The 22,236-nt window shown below is 44.9% G+C and overlaps 1 protein-coding gene across 6 annotated transcripts in view; it reads right to left on the reverse strand.

Annotated features, from left to right (window-relative positions):
• SH3TC2 (SH3 domain and tetratricopeptide repeats 2) overlaps positions 1-22,236 on the reverse strand; it is a 60,687-nt gene that overhangs the window by 21,440 nt on the left and 17,011 nt on the right. For 4 of the 6 annotated variants that reach the window (XM_060093606.1, XM_060093604.1, XM_060093608.1 and 1 more), the window contains exons 4-12: positions 21,882-21,987; positions 19,851-19,994; positions 18,590-18,812; positions 17,739-17,812; positions 15,144-15,339; positions 7,043-7,176; positions 4,212-4,253; positions 2,390-4,087; positions 2,106-2,286 (exon numbers count right to left, since the gene is read on the reverse strand). In XM_060093606.1, the coding sequence (XP_059949589.1) occupies positions 2,106-2,286; positions 2,390-4,087; positions 4,212-4,253; positions 7,043-7,176; positions 15,144-15,339; positions 17,739-17,812; positions 18,590-18,812; positions 19,851-19,994; positions 21,882-21,987 (2,798 nt within the window). Of the gene's footprint in view, positions 1-2,105; positions 2,287-2,389; positions 4,088-4,211; positions 4,254-7,042; positions 7,177-15,143; positions 15,340-17,738; positions 17,813-18,589; positions 18,813-19,850; positions 19,995-21,881; positions 21,988-22,236 lie in introns of those variants that run through there. The other 2 variants (XM_060093605.1, XM_060093607.1) reach the window with 2 other exon arrangements.

Genomic DNA, 22,236 nt, shown 5'->3' on the forward strand with positions numbered 1-22,236 from the left:
TACTGCAGAGTCTTTCAAAACCCCAAAAAGTTTAGGTCTCTGATCTTGAAGCCCCACATCTTTAAGAATCTGCCTCCAAACTTCAAGACTCTCTGGAGGAATTCTTATACTAATAGGGCTATTGCCGGTGTCAGCATAGCATAGCTGGCTGGTCCTAGACCTAACATTTTAGAACTAGAAGGCACCTCATTCAATTTAACCTTATAAATGGGGCAACCAAGAGACTTATTTAAGGACATGTTATTAGCTCATGGCAGGCTCAGGTTTCCTGACTCCTAATGCAGTTTTGGTCACTCCTCTCCCTGCTCTGTGGCCTGTGACTTCCTCCAGACACTTCCTGGAGCAAGCGCAGCCCCACTCCTTCTCTCCTCTCTATCACTCCCGTCACCTAAGAAGTCCAGTGGTCCTTCACACTGCCTTAAGAAAGGCCTCTGCACTCTGTGTTGAGAGCATCCAGGGCTTACTCTTTGGCTTCCCCCTTAGGATTTCAGTGGGTTTTGACAACTGGAGGTGGGAGGAAGGCTGTGAACAAAGGATGGCAGTTGGGTAGGTGGACTGGACAGTGATTCATCAGAGACTGAACTTGTACACAGGGAGGGGTGGCAATAAACCTGACACATATTTGCCCCCCATACTCCAGTCCCTTAAAAGTCAGCTTTCCCAAAGCCCATTCTCACTATTCCTCACCATGAATATATGACTATTTCATCTCTAAGGTTAATTCAAGCCTACCTTCTGGATCTGCTCCAAAACCATACAAACTCCTAAGGTGTTCTGAATAGAAGCATGGTACGGCTGGGGCCAGACTTCCTGTCCCCTCAAAGGCTGCAAGGATCCAAAACTCCCTTCCTGGGACTAAAGGCAATGGGATATTTGGAGGATACCTGATTCTTATAAGAGAGGGACGAGATGAGGGAGAGGGAGACAGAATGGGAGAGAGAAAGAATTCGTTATCTGATTATTAGTGATCTGACTGACCAGGTGCCCAAGTTACCACGTTGCCTAGAAAAGCAAAAATTGTCATTTAAATAGCTTCTCCTCAATCACCTCTCTCTGCTCAACACTAGCAATTATCCCTGCTCTACATCAGAAGTCAGTCATAATTATGAATACAATGTTACAATGCTAATCTGTCACAAAGTGAAATTAAGTATCTTGCAACCATGTAGAATTTAATGGAATCAATTAAAGGCTTGTTAGAAAGCAGAACTGCAGGCCATGTCACTGGCAAATGAGGATCAGGCAGATTTGACCAGTAAAGAGATAGAAAAGGGAAAATCATCAAGAGATGGCAGGATAATCCACTTGAGAATAATTTAAATATCAAAGGGTGAAAAAAAAGGCTTGGATAGAAAGTTAAGTTTTGGGATATTTTTGCAAAAATGAGTCTTTCTAAGAGAGTGCTAAAAGTCAATCACAAAACAAAGGAGGTTTAATTGTGGTATTATACAGTTTTGTCAACACAATTAAGCTGAAAAGTTAACAGTTCTTTTGTTGTGTATTTATTCTACAACTTAGTGCATAGTTGCGGTGATAACCTAAGCTTCTTAACTGAAAAGTGAAAATAAACTTAGTTTCATCGTTTCCAGTTTCATTTTAAAGGTAAGTTTCCAATCAAAAATTTTTACTGTGTAATTTTACACCCCTGCTTCCTGTGCATTTATTTACATTGGTCCTTTCTCTAATACCAACTTCCTCAGGTAATGAGGACCTCCTGAGGGTTCCACGGTCCTCAGTGTAACTGCCACCTCTCTGAATTATGCACTCTCAGCCACATTCACTTGATAGGTTGTTATAGAAACACACAGGTAATTGTAACATAACCAACATGACTGAGCCCTGTCTACCAGGCACTGTTCCAAATACCCCATGTGCATTAACTGGTGAGGAAGCGGAGGCACAGAGAAGTGTAAAAACTTGCCCCAAGTCACACAGCTAGTAAGTGATGGATGGCACTGAGTTTGCAATGTGGCTGCAGAGACCACGTTCTTTTCCACGATGCCATAAACATATCATGTGCATTTGGACTTGACTTCGTTAGGGAAATACTGATTCTCCTTAAGGAAGAAAAGATGTTCTAGAATTATCCCTGAGCTTGGACTCACCTGGCCGTATTTAGGTTCCGATAGAGCTGCCCAAGGGACTCCAGCAGCCTCCCCTCCATCTCCCGGTCCCTCAGTTGCTGAGCCAGGGCCAGCCAGTGTTCGTGGTAGGTGATACATGCCTCGGGGCTTGGGGACACAGAGCTGTAGAAATGGCAGAGGGATTTGGTGACCTGAAGCTGACCTGAACATAAAGCGGGAACACGGATGAGATGAGTGGAGATAATGGAAAAAATGTCTTCTAACACCTATTTCTAAAGCATCCCAGCAGCATGGGATATACTCACTCTTCAGGTGTTGATGCCTTAATCCAAACAGCAATGCCATTTCGTAACAAAAGCGGCCACTGGCCAGCTGGTGTCGATACACCTCAACTTGGGCCAACCAGAGAAGCACCTGTACTAATTCCATGTCTGTCTCCATGCTGGCCTGGAGTTTAGAATAGAGTTGCACAGCCTGCAGAAGACAGTCCCTGGCTGGCTGCTGAGTCCAGGATTTAAGGGTCAGATGGCCAAGATTGGCCAAAGCCACCGCCTGGTTGCGCATATCCCTTGCCTCCTGAGCTCTGTTCAAGGCCCGAAGATAGCTGTTGGCTGCCCTGTTCACCCGGCCTTCACCTTGAAGTGCGAGTCCCAGGAGGTTATGGACCACTCCCTTTTGGGTAACACTCTCTGTCCCCTTCAGGGAGTGTAAGAGTGGCTCAAGGATGTCCAAAGCCTTCTTTGCCTGGCTGGCTAAGAGATAGGCCCATGCCAAGCAGAGGGAAGACTCAAAAGCTTCCTGCTCACTCAGCAGCTGGCCTAGCATCAAGGCTTGGCTCAGGTAGTGGATGGCGCCATCAGGAGACCTATGTTGGAGGTACACTTTGGACAGGATGAGACACAGCGTCCTCTGGGTGCTCTGATCCACCTGCTCCTCACAGGCAGCCAGTGCCTGCCTGAGTGCTGGGCACGCCAGGGCAGAAACTTCACCCCAGCTTGGGGAGGGGATGCCAAGGAGCTTGGTGGTGTTCTGGAGGACCAGGTGGACCTGCCAAATTGGAAGGGCCATCCCTTGGGTGCTCTGAGTACCACGTTGCCGGACAGAAGCCACCGCAAGGTGTGGCAGGTATTTCTTGTCATAGAGAAAACTCAAGATAGTGGCTGCAGCATCCAACGTGGGAGGGTGTCCAGAGAGGAGCTGCAGGCGCTCAGCGAAGGGCAGGACCTCGTCGTGCCGGCCGAGGATTAGGAGCAATCGGACGGCCAGGAAGCAGGCTCTGGCCTCCAGGGGGCAGCTGCCTGACACGATGCCCTGTCTCAGCACATAGGCCACCACATCCAGCTCACTCTTGGCACTATACTCCCGGTCAGGCAGGCAGACCAACATGGCACCTGCCTTTTCCAACAGGCCCGAGCCTTTATGCCTCAGCCTCTGCCTCAGGTAGATGGCCGCCAAATTGATGTACAGGGCAGCCACCAAGGATAGGTCCTTAAATGCCCCATTGAGAATGTGGATGGCCTCCTCAAAGTACACCCTGGCCTGAGAGAGTTTGACCTTCCTAACGCTTAGCCGGCCCAGGAGGAAGCAGAGCCGGGCATGGGCCCAGGTCATGTGGCTCCGTTTGGCCCACTTCCTCGAGGCCTCCAGGTAGGCCACGAGCTCATCCTCCTCAGAGTAGCTGTAGAAGGAAGTCGTGAGGAAAGAGAAGGAAAAATCATAGAGGCTCTTAAAGTGGTCAGCATAACCCTCGTGATCCAGAAAAGCCAATATGGGGGTGAAGTTCTCAGCCTCCTCCTCCTCCTGACCGGTGTTCAGGTCCATGAGCAGCTCCGGGTCATCGAGGTCATCAGGCTCTGGCAGGTGATAGGTGTCTGAGGCGGCTGAAAGGAGCTCCTCCTCCAGGCTGGAGTCCTCGGAGCTGCTGGACTGTCTGGAGCCCATGGCCTGATGCTCCTCCCAGGCTCCACCAGGCCGGGTCTCCTTGAAGCCTTCGGGCTGGGACGCTGTAAGGGACAGGCAGAATTGAGCAACCCTAAGTACCTGCAACTATGGTGGCCAGCTCTTGGCAAGAGGACAGGACGCTATCCTGTAGGACTGGAGGTCAGGTTCAGCATGATCTCTACTCACCGCTCAGATCGTTTGGAAGACTCTGGATGGATTCAAACCCACCTGGAGAGAGATGAAGGATGAACCTATGTTAGGTCAGAATGGCCCAGTATGCTTATGCCTACAGGTGCTCCCTGACCAGTGGCCCCTTAGGACACTTTGTGTTTCAGTTTCAGACCATCTGCCATCCCTAAGGTACTAGGCAGCATCTTCCCTTCACCATCAATGCTGCAGGGACCTGAAGATCATCTTGTTTAACCCACTCACCTTACAGTTGGGAACTGAGGTAGAAAGGAGAACAGAGTCAGAGAAGAAAAGCCAGAAACATGAGCTCTATGACAAGAGGTGTGGGTATGGGGGGGGTGGCAGGGGGTGGAATCTGAAGGCCCAAATGTCTCAGCAAGTTTATGACAAAGCCAAGAACAGAACTCCAAGGGCAGCGCACTTTGTGGCACGTGGCACTGCCTCCCATTTATGTGTGTACAGCCTTCCTTCTTCCTTCCTCCATTCATTCAGCATCCATCCACTCAACAGACAGACTCAGTGTGTACAATGTGCTTTGTAAATTTGACAAGATGAGGTGACTAAATGTAAATAATGAAGAAAAGAAGGTAAAGAAGCATCTACCGTTCCTAAGTTTTGTTCCCTGAAGTACCTTGGTGGGATGAGGTGGGAGAAGGGACCGTCTTGAGCAGTTTTAGACGTTTTGAGTTTGCGGTACTTGCAGGAGTTCTAGCAGAGAATGAAATAGATCTGCGGCCAAGGAGAAAAGTGGAGACTTGCAAATATGGATTTGTGACAACAGGTCACAAAGAGTGGGTCAAAGTCCCAGAAAAAGGATTTGGAAGGAAACACAAAGCGGGTGGGGGAGGAGTGGGGAGAGGGGACTTGTGAATGAGCCAGAAAAACTTCAGCATTTACTTGCAGATGGGAGCCAATGAAGGAGACTGAAAAGGCAGTCTGTAAAGAGAAAAGAGGAGTCAAGGAGAGCAAGGTGGCTTACGGTGCAGCCACCTAACATAAAAGTGAACTAAGACAAGGTGAGAACCAAGAAGACAACCTGGGGTTTGGCAGCAAAGAAGCTGACCCCTTTGGCTAAAGCAGCCACAGTGGAGCTTGTGGAGGCAAAGGCCAGGTTCATGCTCCATAGGACAAGGGCTGCTAGAAAGAAGATTCTACCTCTTCCTGGTAAAGAAGCAATAGCCAGCCACCTGTGCCTGCACTCTGAGCTCTCCAGTGCACTTTGAGGGTAGCAGGCCCCTCACCAAGTCAAGCCTCCACCTGCTATTCTCTAGGGAAGGCTTCTTCTGTGAGTGTCATTGCACATACTTAAGATCTGCAACCCCCAAAGGTCCCACAGCCAAACGCAGCAGAGCTAGAGAGCTGGGCTCTGGAGAGCTGTTCATGCACCTGGCCCTCCCTGACATTGCGGAACACGTGCCAGTCTTATGCCATCATTTCTCTGCAGGCCAAGACCACCGAGAGCACAAATGATGCATGAGTTACCAAAAAAATGCTTCCTCTGGGAAGAAGAATTACAGGGCATAGGCCTTGGGGGAGTTGCAATTTACCAGTAGGATGCACCCTCTGCTGGCTGCCTTGGTGCCAGGGATAGCCTGTGCAGCCATAAGGAGCAGCCCTGCACCCAGCAGAGCTGCACTCCTGGTCTATAGATAAGAGATAACAGACTGCCTGAGACCTGCCCCTGGACCTCTCTCAACCACTGGATCAACAATTGACAGATACCCTGGATCCAAGCCTATAGCCACCCTGCCTTCAAGGCTGACCCCAAGTAGTCCTTGATTTTTACACCTTTCAGACCTCCTGCCTACCAGGCTGCATTCATAGCTTCAGCTTCCTGGCTCAGCCTGGTGGGGCAGTGTGATCGGCTTGTGGCAAGATAGTGCTGCCAGGGCTGGTGCTGATGCCTGGGTGAGGTGCTCTTCACAGATGTTCCTATCTGGGAGAAACTCTCCAATTCCCACCTCTGCTCCAGGAGCTGGCCTGAGGGTCCCTTCTTCAGAATCTCTGGCTGCACCCATGAAATGTGTGCCATCTAATCTGGCCATACAGGAGTAGACACAACATCACCATCACTGAAGAGATAGGAGAAACAGGAATCCTTCCTCAAACCCTGCCAATGAATGCACTTCCTGACACAGAGCAGTGGGCCCCTCCCAAAGTAAAAGAAAAGAGTATCATTCATTCACTCAGTCATTCAGACACTGCTGAAAACTGTGCTAGGCACTGAGGTCCCTCACCCACCCAAAGCAAACACACCCAACAGTCCAATGTCATTTTGTGTCAGGGGCAGTGTGGTGAAGTAGGGATTGTCCTGATGAGAAGATAGGGGAGGGCAGTTCTTATCCTGGCTCAGGCACTAATTCACTTGGGCCTCAGTTTCCTAATCTGTAAAATAAGAGGAGAAGTCATCTCTTAGGGTCCTTCTAGCTATGACATTCTATGGCTCCACCTTCATTACTGACAAATTACTTCATTACAAGACAACTTCAGCCCTAGAAGGAAAACGCTCAGAGACAACTCAGGAAGTTTTCTTCTCCAGGATTAGAATGGGAGGCTCAATATGGCCAGCCTCCCATGCTATAGCTGAGTTGATTTCATCACATCTCAGAGTTTCTAGGCAGCAAGTCCCCCTCAACTCCAAAACTGTCTGAAATGCAAAGTGAAAATGCTGCTAATCAAATATGACCCAGGTCATCAACTCAACCGTGGTCAGAGCCTCACAGTCATGCATAGGATTATACTTTAGAGATATTCTGTTTCTAGTTAGGAACACTCCCTTAATCTTGAGGAGCTTGGGCTTTCACAGGGTCTGAGGAGCGAACACTCACTAAGCCGGTAGACAGATGTTATGTCAGTCTGAGCAAGCGTGTGGAGGAAGCTGGCACACTCAGCTTTCCTGTCACTTCCCGGGACCCCCAGAGAGCATCTTTCCTCATCACTGAAAAAGGTGGAGTTCTTGCTCCTGTATTGAGGCAAAAGACATGGACACAGATCAGTGCAAGGTTCCAGACACGACCCCTTCTCTTTTCGCCCTAGGATGTAGTGAAGGACACAGAGAAGCCATCAACCCACGTGCCCAGAGCTGAACTCAGACTCATCTCACTGTTGTATAATGTATTTATTTATACTGCCAAGGAAGAAGAGCTGGTAGCACCTCATCTGTGCAGAACTGACCTACGCCGTTGCTGAATTGATCAAAGTGGCAATGAAAACACCCTTCCTGTTAAAACTGCATCTCCCAAGGAAAACAAAGCCCCTTCCTTCAACTCCTACCCATTCTTTGAGACCACATGGTGACCATTTTTAAGGGAAGAAATAGGAACTGGCTGCCCTAAATGTAAGAGTTGGAAAAGGACGATTAAAAGATGTTTCTTTGACAGGTTATTTCAAGAAAACACTCAGGATTAATGACACAATCTAGAGGAACAATGGAGAAAACTTGACTGTGGTCAGAACGAACCTTTCACATTGGATGTTGACATCTGATTCCATGACACAGAACAGTGTTATGTAGCATTAAGATAGAGAAAGAAGGCTAAGGTGTGGGAAGGGGGTAGAAGGAGGGCCAGGGGGCTGGAAGAAATGATTACAAATAATAGAGTTCTGTTCTGTACTCTATTGTATAAACTAATTGTTAAAACTAATTTGCTCACCAGAGGTCTGTCATAGAATCAAAGAATATGAAAATTAGAAGTGCCTTGGAAAGTATTCAGTCCAGTGCCTATCTGGACAACACTTAATATCTCTTTCAGTTCTAAATATTCTTTAAACTTCAGAATCCAGTTTTAAAACAAAAATAACTTAGACTACAAGCAACTCTATGCCAATAAAATGGACAACCTGGAAGAAATGGACAAATTCTTAGAAATGCACAACCTGCCAAGACTGAATCAGGAAGAAATAGAAAATATGAATAGACCAATCACAAGCACTGAAATTGAAATTGTGATTTAAAGTCTTCCAACAAACAAAAGCCCAGGACCAGATGGCTTCACAGGCGAATTCTATCAAACATTTAGAGAAGAGCTAACACCCATCCTTCTCAAACTCTTCCAAACAATTTCAGAGGAAGGAACACTCCCAAACTCATTCTATGAGGCCACCATCACCTTGATACCAAAACCAGACAAGGATGTCACAAAGAAAGAAAACTACAGGCCAATATCACTGATGAACATAGATGCAAAAATCCTCAACAAAATACTAGCAAACAGAATCCAACAGCACATTAAAAGGATCATACACCATGATCGAGTGGGGTTTATTCCAGGAATGCAAGGATTCTTCAATATACGCAAATCAATCAATGTGATACACCATATTAACAAATTGAAGGAGAAAAACCATACGATCATCTCAATAGATGCAGAGAAAGCTTTCGACAAAATTCAACACCCATTTATGATAAAAACCCTGCAGAAAGTAGGCATAGAGGGAACTTGCCTCAACATAATAAAGGCCATATATGACAAACCCACAGCCAACATTGTCCTCAATGGTGAAAAAGTGAAACCATTTCCACTAAGATCAGGAACAAGACAAGGCTGCCCACTCTCACCACTCTTATTTAACCTAGTTTTGGAAGTTTTAGCCACAGCAATCAGAGAAGAAAAGGAAATAAAAGGAATCCAAATTGGAAAAGAAGAAGTAAAGCTGTCACTGTTTGCAGATGACATGATACTATACATAGAGAATCCTAAAGATGCTACCAGAAAACTACTAGAGCTAATCAATGAATTTGGTAAAGTAGCAGGATACAAAATTAATGCACAGAAATCTCTGGCATTCCTGTACACTAATGATGAAAAATCTGAAAATGAAATCAAGAAAACACTCCCATTTACCATTGCAACAAAAAGAATAAAATATCTAGGAATAAACCTACCCAAGGAGACAAAAGACCTGTATGCAGAAAATTATAAGACACTGATGAAAGAAATTAAGGATGATACAAATAGATGGAGAGATATACCATGCTCCTGGATTGGAAGAATCAATATTGTCAAAATGACTCTACTACCCAAAGCAATCTACAGATTCAATGCAATCCCTATCAAACTACCACTGGCATTTTTCACAGAACTAGAACAAAAAATTTCAAAATTTGTTTGGAAAAACAAAAGACCCCAAATAGCCAAAGCAATCTTGAGAACGAAAAATGGAGCTGGAGGAATCAGGCTCCCTGACTTCAGACTATACTACAAAGCTACAGTAATCAAGACAGCGTGGTACTGGCACAAAAACAGAAAGGTAGATCAATGGAATAGGATAGAAAGCCCAGAGATAAACCCACGCACATATGGTCAACTTATCTTTGATAAAGGAGGCAGGAATGTACAGTGGAGAAAGGACAGCCTCTTCAATAAGTGGTGCTGGGAAAACTGGACAGGGACATGTAAAAGTATGAGATTAGATCATTCCCTAACACCATACACAAAAATAAGCTCAAAATGGATTAAAGACCTAAATGTAAGGCCAGACACTATCAAACTCTTAGAGGAAAACATAGGCAGAACACTCTATCACATAAATCACAGCAAGATCCTTTTGGACCCACCTCCTAGAGAAATGGAAATAAAAACAAAGATAAACAAATGGGACCTAATGAAACTTCAAAGCTTTTGCACAGCAAAGGAAACCATAAACAAGACCAAAAGACAACCCTCAGAATGGGAGAAAATATTTGCAAATGAAGCAACTGACAAAGGATTAATCTCCAAAATTTATAAGCAGCTCATGCAGCTCAATAGCAAAAAAACAAACAACCCAATCCAAAAATGGGCAGAAGACTTAAATAGGCATTTCTCCATAGAAGATATACAGACTGCCAACAAACACATGAAAGAATGCTCAACATCATTAATCATTAGAGAAATGCAAATCAAAACTACAATGAGATATCATCTCACACCAGTCAGAATGGCCATCATCAAAAAATCTAGAAACAATAAATGCTGGAGAGGGTGTGGAGAAAAGGGAACACTCTTGCACTGCTGGTGGGAATGTGAATTGGTACAGCCACTATGGAGAACAGTATGGAGGTTCCTTAAAAAACTAAAAATAGAACTACCATATGACCCAGCAATCCCACTACTAGGCATATACCCTGAGAAAACCATAATTCAAAAAGAGACATGTACCAAAATGTTCATTGCAGCTCTATTCACAATAGCCCGGAGCTGGAAACAACCTAAGTGTCCATCATCGGATGAATGGATAAAGGAGATGTGGCACATATATACAATGGAATATTACTCAGCCATAAAAAGAAATGAAACTGAGCTATTTATAATGAGGTGGATAGACCTAGAGTCTGTCATACAGAGTGAAGTAAGTCAGAAAGAGAAAGACAAATACCGTATGCTAACACATATATACGGAATTAAAAAAAAAATGTCATGAAGAACCTAGGGGTAAAACGGGAATAAAGACACAGACCTACTTGAGAATGGACTTGAGGATATGGGGAGGGGGAAGGGTAAGCTGTGACAAAGCAAAAGAGAGGCATGGACATATATACACTACCAAATGTAAGGTAGATAGATAGTGAGAAGCAGCCACAGAGCACAGGGAGATCAGCTCGGTGCTTTGTGACTGCCTGGAGGGGTGGGATGGGGAGGGTGGGAGGGAGGGAGATGCATGAGGGAAGGGATGTGGGAACAGATGTATATGTATGACTGATTCACTCTGTTATAAAGCAGAAACTAATAAAAAATAAAAATTAAAAAAAAAACTTAGAAGCCCAAGAGCTAATAACAACTAACACTTGGGAGGGGCTTATTATGAATCACACTGTTAACTCATTTAATCTACGCAGTTGCCCTATGATACAGGTACTATTCTTATCCCCTTTTTACAGAGGAAGAGACTGAGGCACAGAAAAATAAAATTGGTGGTTAGGGAGCGGTAGAGCAGGATGTAAGTAGGATGTAAGAAGAGGTTCTCTCTTTCAAGCAGGGTTAACGGAGGGGCTGGGATGGAGTGCCATGGTCTGCCACTTACCCATTATCCCCATAGCTCAGATAAATGCAGTTTGAAAGTCAGTGATGAGAAAATTAGCCATTAATGTGAATTGCTCAAGGTCACACCTCTCATCAGTGGCAGAACTGGCACTAAAGCTGTGTCCTGACATCTATGGCTCTTGACACCACACTTACTGAATCCCCATCTCTCTGGCTTGACCTCCAGATTCTCCCCAGCACTCTAAGAGCTTCCATCCTCAAAAGAACATGGAATTGAATTCTACATCTAAACTCATTTGAGATAAAAAGAATATGATCCCAAATTTCTGTAGAACACTTGAATTTTACAAAGCATTCCTGAATTTACTATTTCATTTACTCTTCATAATAACCCGATGATGTAGGTATTTTTATCCATATTTATAGATGAAGATTCAGAAAGTAATTTAGTGACACGCTCAGAATTACACAGCTAGGAAGTGGTAAAGCTGACACTGAAGCTGAGGTCTTCTGCCTCTGTGTCCATTGCCGCATGGCTGATCTACTAACGTCCTGAGTCCCAGATACTTAGAGTCTAAGAAGCTTGACAAATTACATTAGGGCTTTCCCAGCATGGAGACAGACTTAGAAGGAGTGTGGCAGAGCTTCTAGAAATATGGCAGGCTGACGTGCTCCACACAGGGCTACTGAGAGTCTTCAAAGTCACTCTGGCCAAATACAAACACTTGGTCTATTCGGATAGAAGGCCTGCCTGAGGTTTAAGAATGGGTTTTCCAGCTGCTGTTGCTGTGAAATTAGGTAGCTGATGTTGAAATCTGGGCTATAAAAAAGGAAACCCACAAAAATTTGCCTCCGCGGATAAGCAGGATCCCTTTGCCATGTGTCAGAGGCAAAGACTAAATCTGACTCAGAAAACAGCTTCTGAGAAATTTCATTCTCGATACACTGCCAATTTGATTAAATGAATAAATCAAAGAATACATGCATGCATACATATATACAGTCATACACGCACACATATGTACAAACAGGGTACAAACACTTCAGGGAGTAATACACCAGTACAGGGAGGAAAGCTGGGGGAAGAGGATGGAGATTTCAGCAAATGCTGGACCATCTTCAGAAACCTGACCCTAAACGAACACAGAGTAAGAGTGACACCCAGTGGCCTGATCACAGGGACAGCACAGCACACAGGGATGGTTCCCAGGACTTCCACACCCTGGCTGCTGCTGGCAGGTTGTTTGTGGGATTTTCCTCCAATTGCTGTGTTTCAGGGGTATCTATAAACTAGAGAGTGATTTCTAGAGTGTGCAATGAGCCAGTTCTCCTCTTCTCTCCCTCTCCCACCCCTCCGTCTCCTGTCCACTTTCCCCTTCCCTACCGAATGTGCAGTCCCTGGTGCATGGGGTCCCACAGGTGACCAGGTAGAGGCCAACAGGCAACTCTGTGCAAGTAAGGTTTCCTGCCACCACTTGGATACAGGGGATGATATTCTGCAGGGTGAGTGTATCCTGTACAACTAAACTAGCTAAAATGTGATGATCAGATTAATTTAGTAGTACTGGGTTATTGTCATTTGAGGCATGATATGAGGTACAGAAGTTCAATATAATTGATTAAATCTGACACCTGCCCCCAGTATCCTGTTAAAACTGCCTCTCAGAGATTACCACCTGCAACAGTAACAGCAATAAGAGTTAATGCATATTGACACACACACACACACACACACACACACACACACACACACACACACACACACACACACACACACACACACACACACACACACACACACACACACACACACACACACACACACACACACACACACACACACACACACACACTGTGCCAGGCACCATTCTAAGTGTTTTACATGTATCATTTCAACTCAAGACAATCTTATGGGCAAATACTAATACTGTATGCATTTTACAGATGAGAAAACTGAAGCTTACAGAAACAAATTAACATATCCAAAGTCACCCAGCTGGTAAGCTAATGGAGACACAGGATGTGCTCACATGGCCATAAATGCCTTCCAGGAAGTCTGGCTCTGGAATTCTTTATTACTGACCTATGCTGCCGCCCAATAACCAGTGACCTCCCCAGGGCCAGTGACTTCTCAATGGTCAATTTCAAAGGCCTTCCACAGTGTTAAGCATCCCCCAGCTCCCACATGGCTGGTTCCTCCCGCTCAGCCATCCTTTCTTCCTCTGCTCTATAAATGGTTCTTCCCCATGGAGTCGCTCTTCTTTTTATTCTTCCTCCTTTTCACTAGGACCTCAGCTGCAGGACTCTGTTTTTGAAAAAGAACCCTAGATTTAACATCAGCAATCTGCAATTCCAGACCCAAGCCATGGTTCAGCTGTTACACTCCGGGGGTCCTCACCTACTCCTTCAGTAAATTGAGGGGGTAGTTTTAGCAGCAGTTCTCACCTGGGCTGCACACTAGCCCCACCTGGGGAGCTTTTACAACCATGGCTGCCCAGGCCCCACGCAGACCAATGAGAATGAACTGCTGGGGGCAGAACACAGGTATCCATATTTGTAAGCTTCCAGAATCTCTAAAGTCTGTTGACTGGTCCTAGCAGTGCCCTCTCCTCTCCATTCCCCTTGCCCCTTCCCAAATGCCCCTAACCTCAGCTTTCTCATTGGTCCCCTGCCTCCAGGCTCTCCTCTGACCATGCACACCTCAGCCAAAGCCAGGGTTGGCTTCCTAGACAGAAGTCCCAGTCACATCATGTCACCCTTGCTCAAATACATTCAGTGGCTCCTCATGCCCTGACAGGCCCATGGCATAGGCGTTTCCCGTCTTTCACATCACGGCCCCGCTGAGCCTTTGCCACACTAGCACCCTCCTGGTGACCTGCCCCCAACAACATGAATCGTTCCTCAACATCCCCCTTACTTTCCTACCTGTGACCTCCTTTCCCTATTGACGTCTGTTGAAATGTCTTACACCGTGCAAAGCTGAACTCACATGTTACCTTTTTGAGGAAAGTTCTCTTGATGCCCTTTATCTCCTTCTAAACTCCCATTGTTCTCCATACCTCTCCAGGAGCATAGTGAGTGATCTTCCTCTTATAGAGGTACCTTGGTTCCCACATTTCTGTGTAGGGAAAATGACCTTCTCTCCCCTCTCCCTAAAAAGGACAGGGCTTAGAGGAAGCTTCTGCCCTTGGTCCACTCTCCTTAGTGGCTCTTTCTACAAGAGAAGGAGTTCCAGTCGGAGTGTTCAGAGCCTTAGGCATTGTTTGGGCCGTGTTCTCCCCATGTGGAGGGCTACGGTGTCTCAAGGTTAGCCACCAACTCTGTGTTCCCTCTTGTACTTCCTGGGCCCAGGCTTTCCACTGTTTGCTATCCCCATGCAGGATGCCCACCCAGAGAGACCGGGCAGTACCCCAGCACTCCATGACAGGGTGGCGGGAGCAGGCTGGCCACCTGCTGCTGACTAGTCATGTGGTGGCTCTGCTCCTCAGAACCAGCCCTTCTGTACTGAAGGCAGGAAAGAGTAGAAGAGGCACTCCGCCATCCTGGCCAACACTGACTTCCCATACATTAAGCTCTCAGCAGACAGACCTATGTGGGAAGGACTCTCCATTCACTAAGTTGGATTCTATAGGTCCCTGTGTGTGTACTCCCCTGATGGGGCCCCTTGATTGGGTGGGAAGGGCTAAGAGCAGGCCCTGGGTTTGGGGGGTTGTGCTTCTCTCCTTGCACAGAGGAAGGCCTCAATGACGATCTGCTGAAATGAACTGAACTGACTCCTTCCCTGATCACTCATATTTTCTTTCCTATCACTCCTCATGTCGCCTTGATTGTCAGAATGTGCTCCTCTGGGTTCATGTTACCAGGAAACCCTGAAGCTCATCTTCAAACCTGCTCAGAATGGGGCAGGACCACTGGGGAAGGTGGCCCTGCTCCAGCACATCCCAGAGGGTCTGTGTGTCATACTCACATTGGGGAATAAGAATCAGGATCTATGTTTCTGGTGGGGACAAAGCCCACTTCTCCTGAGAGCGCTGACTTCCCAATGAACCACTGAAGCCCAGGAATGACAAAGCCGATGATCTCAATGCTTTCTCCCTGGAGGAAATTCAGTTCATCCTTTTCTTCCCTCTCGTATTCCTTCCAGGCCTTACATTTTCCTCTACCTGTGGGAAAACAGCACACAGGTCAACCAAATAAGGCAGGAACAGCTGAGCCTTCCACTAGCTTCCAGTGTAATATGAAATGAAGAGTTCCCAGACTTTAGAACTTTAAGGACCAGTAAAATTTCTCCCCCCGTCAAAAAAAGAAATTGGCAGGAATGATATAGGGTAACTGGCTTTTCATTTGGCCAAGCTAGGAAATTCAAAAAAGGAACTCCCATCCACTTTTACCACCGTTTTATAAAAGAAATTTTAACAAATGTAGTAAATATAATCTCAGGATACTAGGTATACCTTAAAACAGAATAAAGGTAGTTTATGTCAAACTGGAAAGCTCACTATATTGTCCTACTTTGTCTGATTTGCCATTATCATGTAAACACTTTGTCATGGTTGGCACAGATCCACAGACAAGGGTGAGGACTACTGTAGGATCTCTCCATTTCCTTCTGGCTCCTTTGGCCACTATGACCTTCAGTCTCCCCAACTGTAAAATGGGGATAATGAGAATACCTGTCTTTTACAAATATCAGGAAGAGTTAAACAGATAAAGTGCACAATGCCTGGTACTTAGGCAACCCTCAATACATGTTAGCCTCATATCACTGGCGAACAGAAAACAGCTGGTTACCCAGAGGGTTCTGGAAGACTCCTCTTCTGACTATGGGCACTACCTAGCTTGATCAGCTGCCAAGCTAGGATCTAGTAATGATATATGTATGACAACTGTACTCTCCAGTTTACAAAGTACACTTATGTACCTTTTCTCAGATCTTTCTAGGAGCCCCAAAGGGTAAGCAGAGCAACTATCAGAATCTCCTTTTTATAGATTAGAAGGTGGAAGCACAGAGAGGGTACGTGATTTGTCCAAGGAGTTTGTGTGTGAACTAGAACTTAAGTCTCTCCACTGCTGTTAACCCTTCTTCCCACTAATCCAGCTCTAGTTGACGTAGCAGTTTTTATATGCCCCAGTTTCCATATTTGCTTCAGCTCCCCTGCTAAAGCTACTGGATTTGTTTTTCCTGACATTTTTGGTCAAGTTTCTGTTGACTGTGCCTTCCGAATCAGAAGTTCCCACTGCTTTGGTAGTATCTACCATGTGTTAAACACAATGTGAGAAAACTGTACTAAGTGATTTACAGATGTCATTTAGTTTAGTTTCTCATGACAACATTTAAAGTTGGTTTTACAGTAACATTTTACTAATGAGGAAATTGTGGCATTGTGAGAGCACATCATGAACTGGCCGAGGTCACAATGGTTTTAAGCTGTGGGGCTAGAATTGGAACCCAGAATAGGACGTCACAGCCCCATGTTCCTAACGACAAGGCCATACTGCCTCAGATAGCTAAAAGTCTTGTTTGTGGTTGATTATTAATTAGATCTAATGTCTGGGTCTCATAATTCTGTTTCTTTGTTTTTAAAGTGGTATTTGGGCTTAGAACTTTAAAAATTGCACTTCGTGCTAGGTGCAGGAAGGCAGCTCCAAGGATGAAGATGAAAGGAATGTATATTCTAGATACATAGAAAACATTAAATTTCCTTATCCAGTAGATACAAATATACTTATAGATATATGTGTATGTGTATATATTTATGTGTGTGTATGTGTATATATATACATACATACACATGTATATAGAGATTACATAAAATGTATGCCTTTATACATATGTATGTATGTATGTATTTCATCTATTCAACAAATATTTACTGAGCACCCGCTATGTGCCAAGCATTCTTGTTTTTTTTTTTTTTTTTTTTTTGCGGTACGCGGGCCTCTCACTGCCGCGGCCTCTCCCGTTGTGGAGCACAGGCTCCAGACACGCAGGCTCAGCGGCCGTGGCTCACGGGCCCAGCCGCTCCGCGGCACGCGGGACCTTCCCAGACCGGGGCACGAACCCGTGTCCCCTGCATCGGCAGGCGGACTCTCAACCACTGCGCCACCAGGGAAGCCCGTGCCAAGCATTCTTAATCTTCCTAAATTCAAGATTAAGTTCACAAAACTCTGAAGGAAATTAGAAAATGTTTTGACTAGAGATTGAAAGCAGGCAGCCTGCAGGCCACATCTGGCCCACACAGGGCTTTTTTTCCCCCCACATATCTTTAAATCCCTATGGTCCCTACCATTACCTAACATCTTCCCTCCAGGCCCTCCACGCATCTGTGTGTTCTGCCTGTCCCTGGAGGTATTTATATCTACAGTACAGCCCTCATCTGAGACCTCTCATTTCACAGGCAAGGAAACCCATGGGAACAGATGGTAGAATTGGGTTCCCCAAATTCAGTCAGCAGCAGAGGTGAGACAGGAATTCACATCCACTGACTCCAAATCTGCCAATAAAAGGAGGAGGCAGAGCAATATTATCTCCCTAATAACACTGCCTTCAACTCAGCCGTACCGATCTGATAGGAGCCTGTCCAATCCCTCTTCCTGGAAAGGCCACAGCTTCCTGGATAATTCTTTAGGAACCATCTGCCAATGGAAACATGGGGTTTGCAAACATGGATTTCAAAAAATTTGAACAGTGAGCAGAATAATCCATTAAAATGATGCTGATGATGATTAGTATTATTGTAATTTTGGTTACTTTTATTCTAATAGTGGCAAACATTTACTGAGAACTTACTTTTTATCAAGCACTGTGAAAAATAAAGAAGCTCAGCAGGCCTGGGATATTTTCTGGCTCAGCAATTAGCTTGTCAGTTAAATATCTAACAAAGGATCCCATTCCATTCTCCCTGTCAGATTCTCTGCCACACACAGAACCCACGGCCTGGAATCATGCTTACTGTCACTCTCTATGTTTGAGTTTACAATATCTTCCAGCAAGGATTCTGGAACTTTAGTGTGAAAAACATCGCCTGATGTTTAAGGGGAGCGTATATAAAATGCAGATTTTTGGATCCAACCTCAAGAGAGTCTGAGGAGGGCCAGAGGGTATAAACTTGCAGTAGAATCCCCAGGCGACTCTGCTACAAATGGTCCCCAGTCCCCACAGTGAGAAACACTGCACTGGAGACCAGGGAGTGTATTTCTTCTTTGGTACAATGTCCATCTGAAACTTTGAGTTGTCTCCATTTCATCTAATTGTGCAAATCTTGACTTAAAAAAATAACAAAACATAAAAAGCCACCCAAGTTTGTTCCCTCCCTGGCACCATGGATGTCCACATCTGCAAATGTGCCTACTCTGTTCTGCAGACCTCAGTGCACTCTGAGACCCTCTCCCAGGAGGTGAGTGGTTACTCACTGGTGGAAAGGGAGAGGCAGGGGTTCCAAGGCTGACACCGGCACCAAGCCCCGCTGACCCGTCACCAAGGACATGCCTTCCCACTCGAACTCGCCTTCAGCTGTCTTCACCGAGATTAACTCATTCTTGCAAAGTGGCAAATACTCCCCTTCCTTCTCAGCTGGCTGAGCCATGGAGCACGTGGCTCTGCAGAAGAAGTGACCTGCAGAGAATGAGAAAAGCTCTTTCCAAGGAGTAGCAGGAAGTGAAAATGGAGTATCCCGCTATGTATATTTCCATCAGAGCCCAGATACTTTTTTTTCTGAAAGTAAAGTACACAGTCCAGGGGGAGGTACTACAAGAGGTCTTTGTGACCCCAGGAAAACTGGTACCAGGAAAAGAAGCCACTGAGAGGGAATTCACTTAAAATAGACACCAAAAACTCCAAATAATTCCCAAGAATGAGGTTTAATTGGGACTTCACCTTGAGAAAAAAATGAAACAAGAGTTCAGGAAAATATATTTTAACAGAACTTCAGTTATAATTTCAACCTCATGCTTAATCTTAGGACCAAAAAAGAATAAATTAAGTTGATTTGGGTGAATATAATTTCTCCAACTAAATTTCACAGTCATACAGTATGAAAGTTTTTCTTTCATATATGATTCGTGCAAAACAATCAGAAAGGAAATCATTCTGCAAAATATTCTATGCAAATCTGGCTCTTTCACTGTGTCTATGATGTCATCAGTCATTAACCGGTTGGCTGCAGCCTTGATTGGATCCTTCCTTGTAAACAGACTGGTGGGTGCTCCAAGCAGTTCCCCAATATCACTTTCCTCGATCTCATGAAATCATGAAGGTTTTGCAAGACCTGCAATTTTATTTTACAATCAAATTATATCACATGTTTGGAATAGTGGTTCTCAATCTTGGATGCATATTAGAATAACCTGGGCAACTTTCAAAAAATACCAAAGCCTGACCTCCATCTCTAGAGATTAATTGGCCCCAGCTGAGCCCTGATATGGGCATCTTCTTAAAAATTCCTGGGTGGTTCTAACATCAGACAATCAGTGAGACTGGCCTACATAGTTGTTCATGTGATATTGATGTTAAATTGAGAGAGATGTTTGAAGTAATATTATAACAGGTGGGTTCATTTGTGAATATTTTCATGTTTGAATGGTTTTTGCCTCCCTTTGCATCCTAATTATTTCAAGGACTCTGATAACATATATCCAGATAAGACCCCCATCCCCACCCCTACACCATGCTCACCTTCCTGGATCACAAGTCCCAGGTATATTGTTTCCAGGTGTTTATCATCTACTGACACGTGGATCTCTGTATCCTCCACCAGTCGGCAGTTAAGCCAGTACTTGTGGTCAAAGAGGAGATGCTCCAGACACATGGATACGTAGCCTAAGAAGTCAAACCAACAAGATTCCTCAAGGGCATGATTTCTGCCATTAGCTGATCATTAGGGTGAGCAATTTCCCTCCTGAATTTCTCCCCCAGACCTCCATCCCTAATCTGACTCCACTTAACTGGAATTAGAAGAGCATAAGAGGGGTAGCTAGAAAATTTCTAAAATGAATTGATTCTTCTCAGCATCTGTTGGGAAGTACAAATCATTTTTAAATGATATTTATTTTCAACATATTATGGGTCTCCATAAATGAAGAATGAGATTATCAAACCAAGTTACTTTTTTGTAATTCATTCAGGGAGGCATCTCCAAGATTACAATGTTGACACTGGGAGTTCCTAGTTCCCCCTTAAAGTTCTCCCAACCAAATTCGAATTCTTGTACCCCTGATGATGCAGTGGCTGGGGAGGTTATCCGTGGCCCACAGATAAGTCAGGATTTACTTCAACATCCCTCTGACCCTGCCCCTCCCCCCATGCCCAGTAAGATCTCACTTGTTAAAACCAGACTAAAGGGCTTCCCTGGTGGCGCTGTGGTTGAGAGTCCGCCTGCCGGTGCAGGGGACACGGGTTCGTGCCCCAGTCTGGGAAGATTCCACATGCCGCGGAGCGGCTAGGCCCGTGAGCCATGGCTGCTGAGCCTGTGCGTCCGGAGCCTGTGCGTCCGGAGCCTGTGCTCCGCAACGGGAGAGGCCACAACAGTGAGAGGCCCGTGTACCACAAAAAAAAAAAAAAAAAAAAAAAAAACAGACTAAAAACTGTGCAAACTGCAAAACTGCAACAATTATGGATAGTATTTTACACATTCCCATAAATTTAAATTATTTGTATGAACATTTTGCTTCTTTCTAGACTTCCTCACTTTCTTAAGATGCAGAACCTGTCTCTTTCCACTCTCCGTTGTGCTGATTTAGGCCCTGTGTATCTTCTATAATGGTGCTTCTCATACTTTAATGTACACACAAATCACCTGGGGACCTTATTAAAATACAAATGTTGGTTCAGTAGGTCTGGGTGCGGCCTAGGATTCCATGTTTCTAACAAGCCCCAAGTGATGCTGATGCTGCTGGTCCATGGACCACACTTTGAATAACAAGGATCTCTAATGGTCACAGAAGGAGATGTGTTGAATGGAGAGCAGAAAAATCACCATGACTACAAGAGGAGAACTTATACCTTCTAGCCAAGAGCCATCTTGACTCTCCACCCCTACACAAAATCGCTTCCTGTGTAAGTCTGCATGGAGCCCAGCATTTTCTGAGATGTAAAACATGCGTCAATTCAAGTGGCCTCCCTTGCTTTGCTTGGTTTTGCTTTGCAATTGTAACTTTCCTATCATGAGTTATTCTCCATGGAGAGGGTAGGTAAACTGTTTCCCACCACATCGGTACTGCTGCTGTGCCCCAGTATCCTTCTTTACCTTGTAGAAAACCCTGCATCCCGAGGCCCCTTTAGCAGATAAGTTCCCCATATCTTTCTTTGACTTTTCCAAAAACATGGAACATGGATCTGGAACTTTTGAACAGCTACTTAGATCCTACTAGAGGCTGGTTTCTTTTCTTTTTTTTTTTTTTCTTTAACCATCAATTTCTAATCTAGCTCTACTTTGAATCTAGTAGATGATCAATAACTGTTTGCCAGTTTTAATTGATTATCTAATACTCTCTTCCTGAAACAAAGAAGTGCTGCATGTGACATTTTAGAGCAATATTTGCTTTAGATTTAGTTCCAGGCAGTTTGTGATATTTCAAAGGTTAACCATCCATGCTAGACTCTACTGCTTTTAATTATCAGAGCCAGACCAATTCCTTAATGTCAAGCTCTGCAAATTGGCTGAACTGAGAAGCAGGTGCTCCTTTACCTGCCTGCTCCATGTCATACCTAAGTTCAGGTAGGTGGAGAACTTCCAGATTTCCTCCATGGTCTTGAAGGTAATGAGGAACTGGGCCTTCTGGGACTGGATACACACCAACCTGGCTGAGAGGTCCTGAGTAAAAAGAACAGTGAGTCAGCCTGGGATGACAAAAGCGACCTGTGAACAAGCTCACGTATATACAACATGCTGTGTATGAACTTCTTTTTTTGAGATATAATTGACATATAACAGCATATTAGTTTTTAGTGTATAACATAATGATTTAACATTATGTATATATTTTGACATGATGGCCACAATAAGTTTAGTTAACATCCACCACATCACATAATTACAGATTCTTTTTTTCTTGTGATGAGA

Source organism: Mesoplodon densirostris, chromosome 3, assembly GCF_025265405.1.
Source record: "Mesoplodon densirostris isolate mMesDen1 chromosome 3, mMesDen1 primary haplotype, whole genome shotgun sequence".
NCBI classification, from domain to species: domain Eukaryota; kingdom Metazoa; phylum Chordata; class Mammalia; order Artiodactyla; family Ziphiidae; genus Mesoplodon; species Mesoplodon densirostris.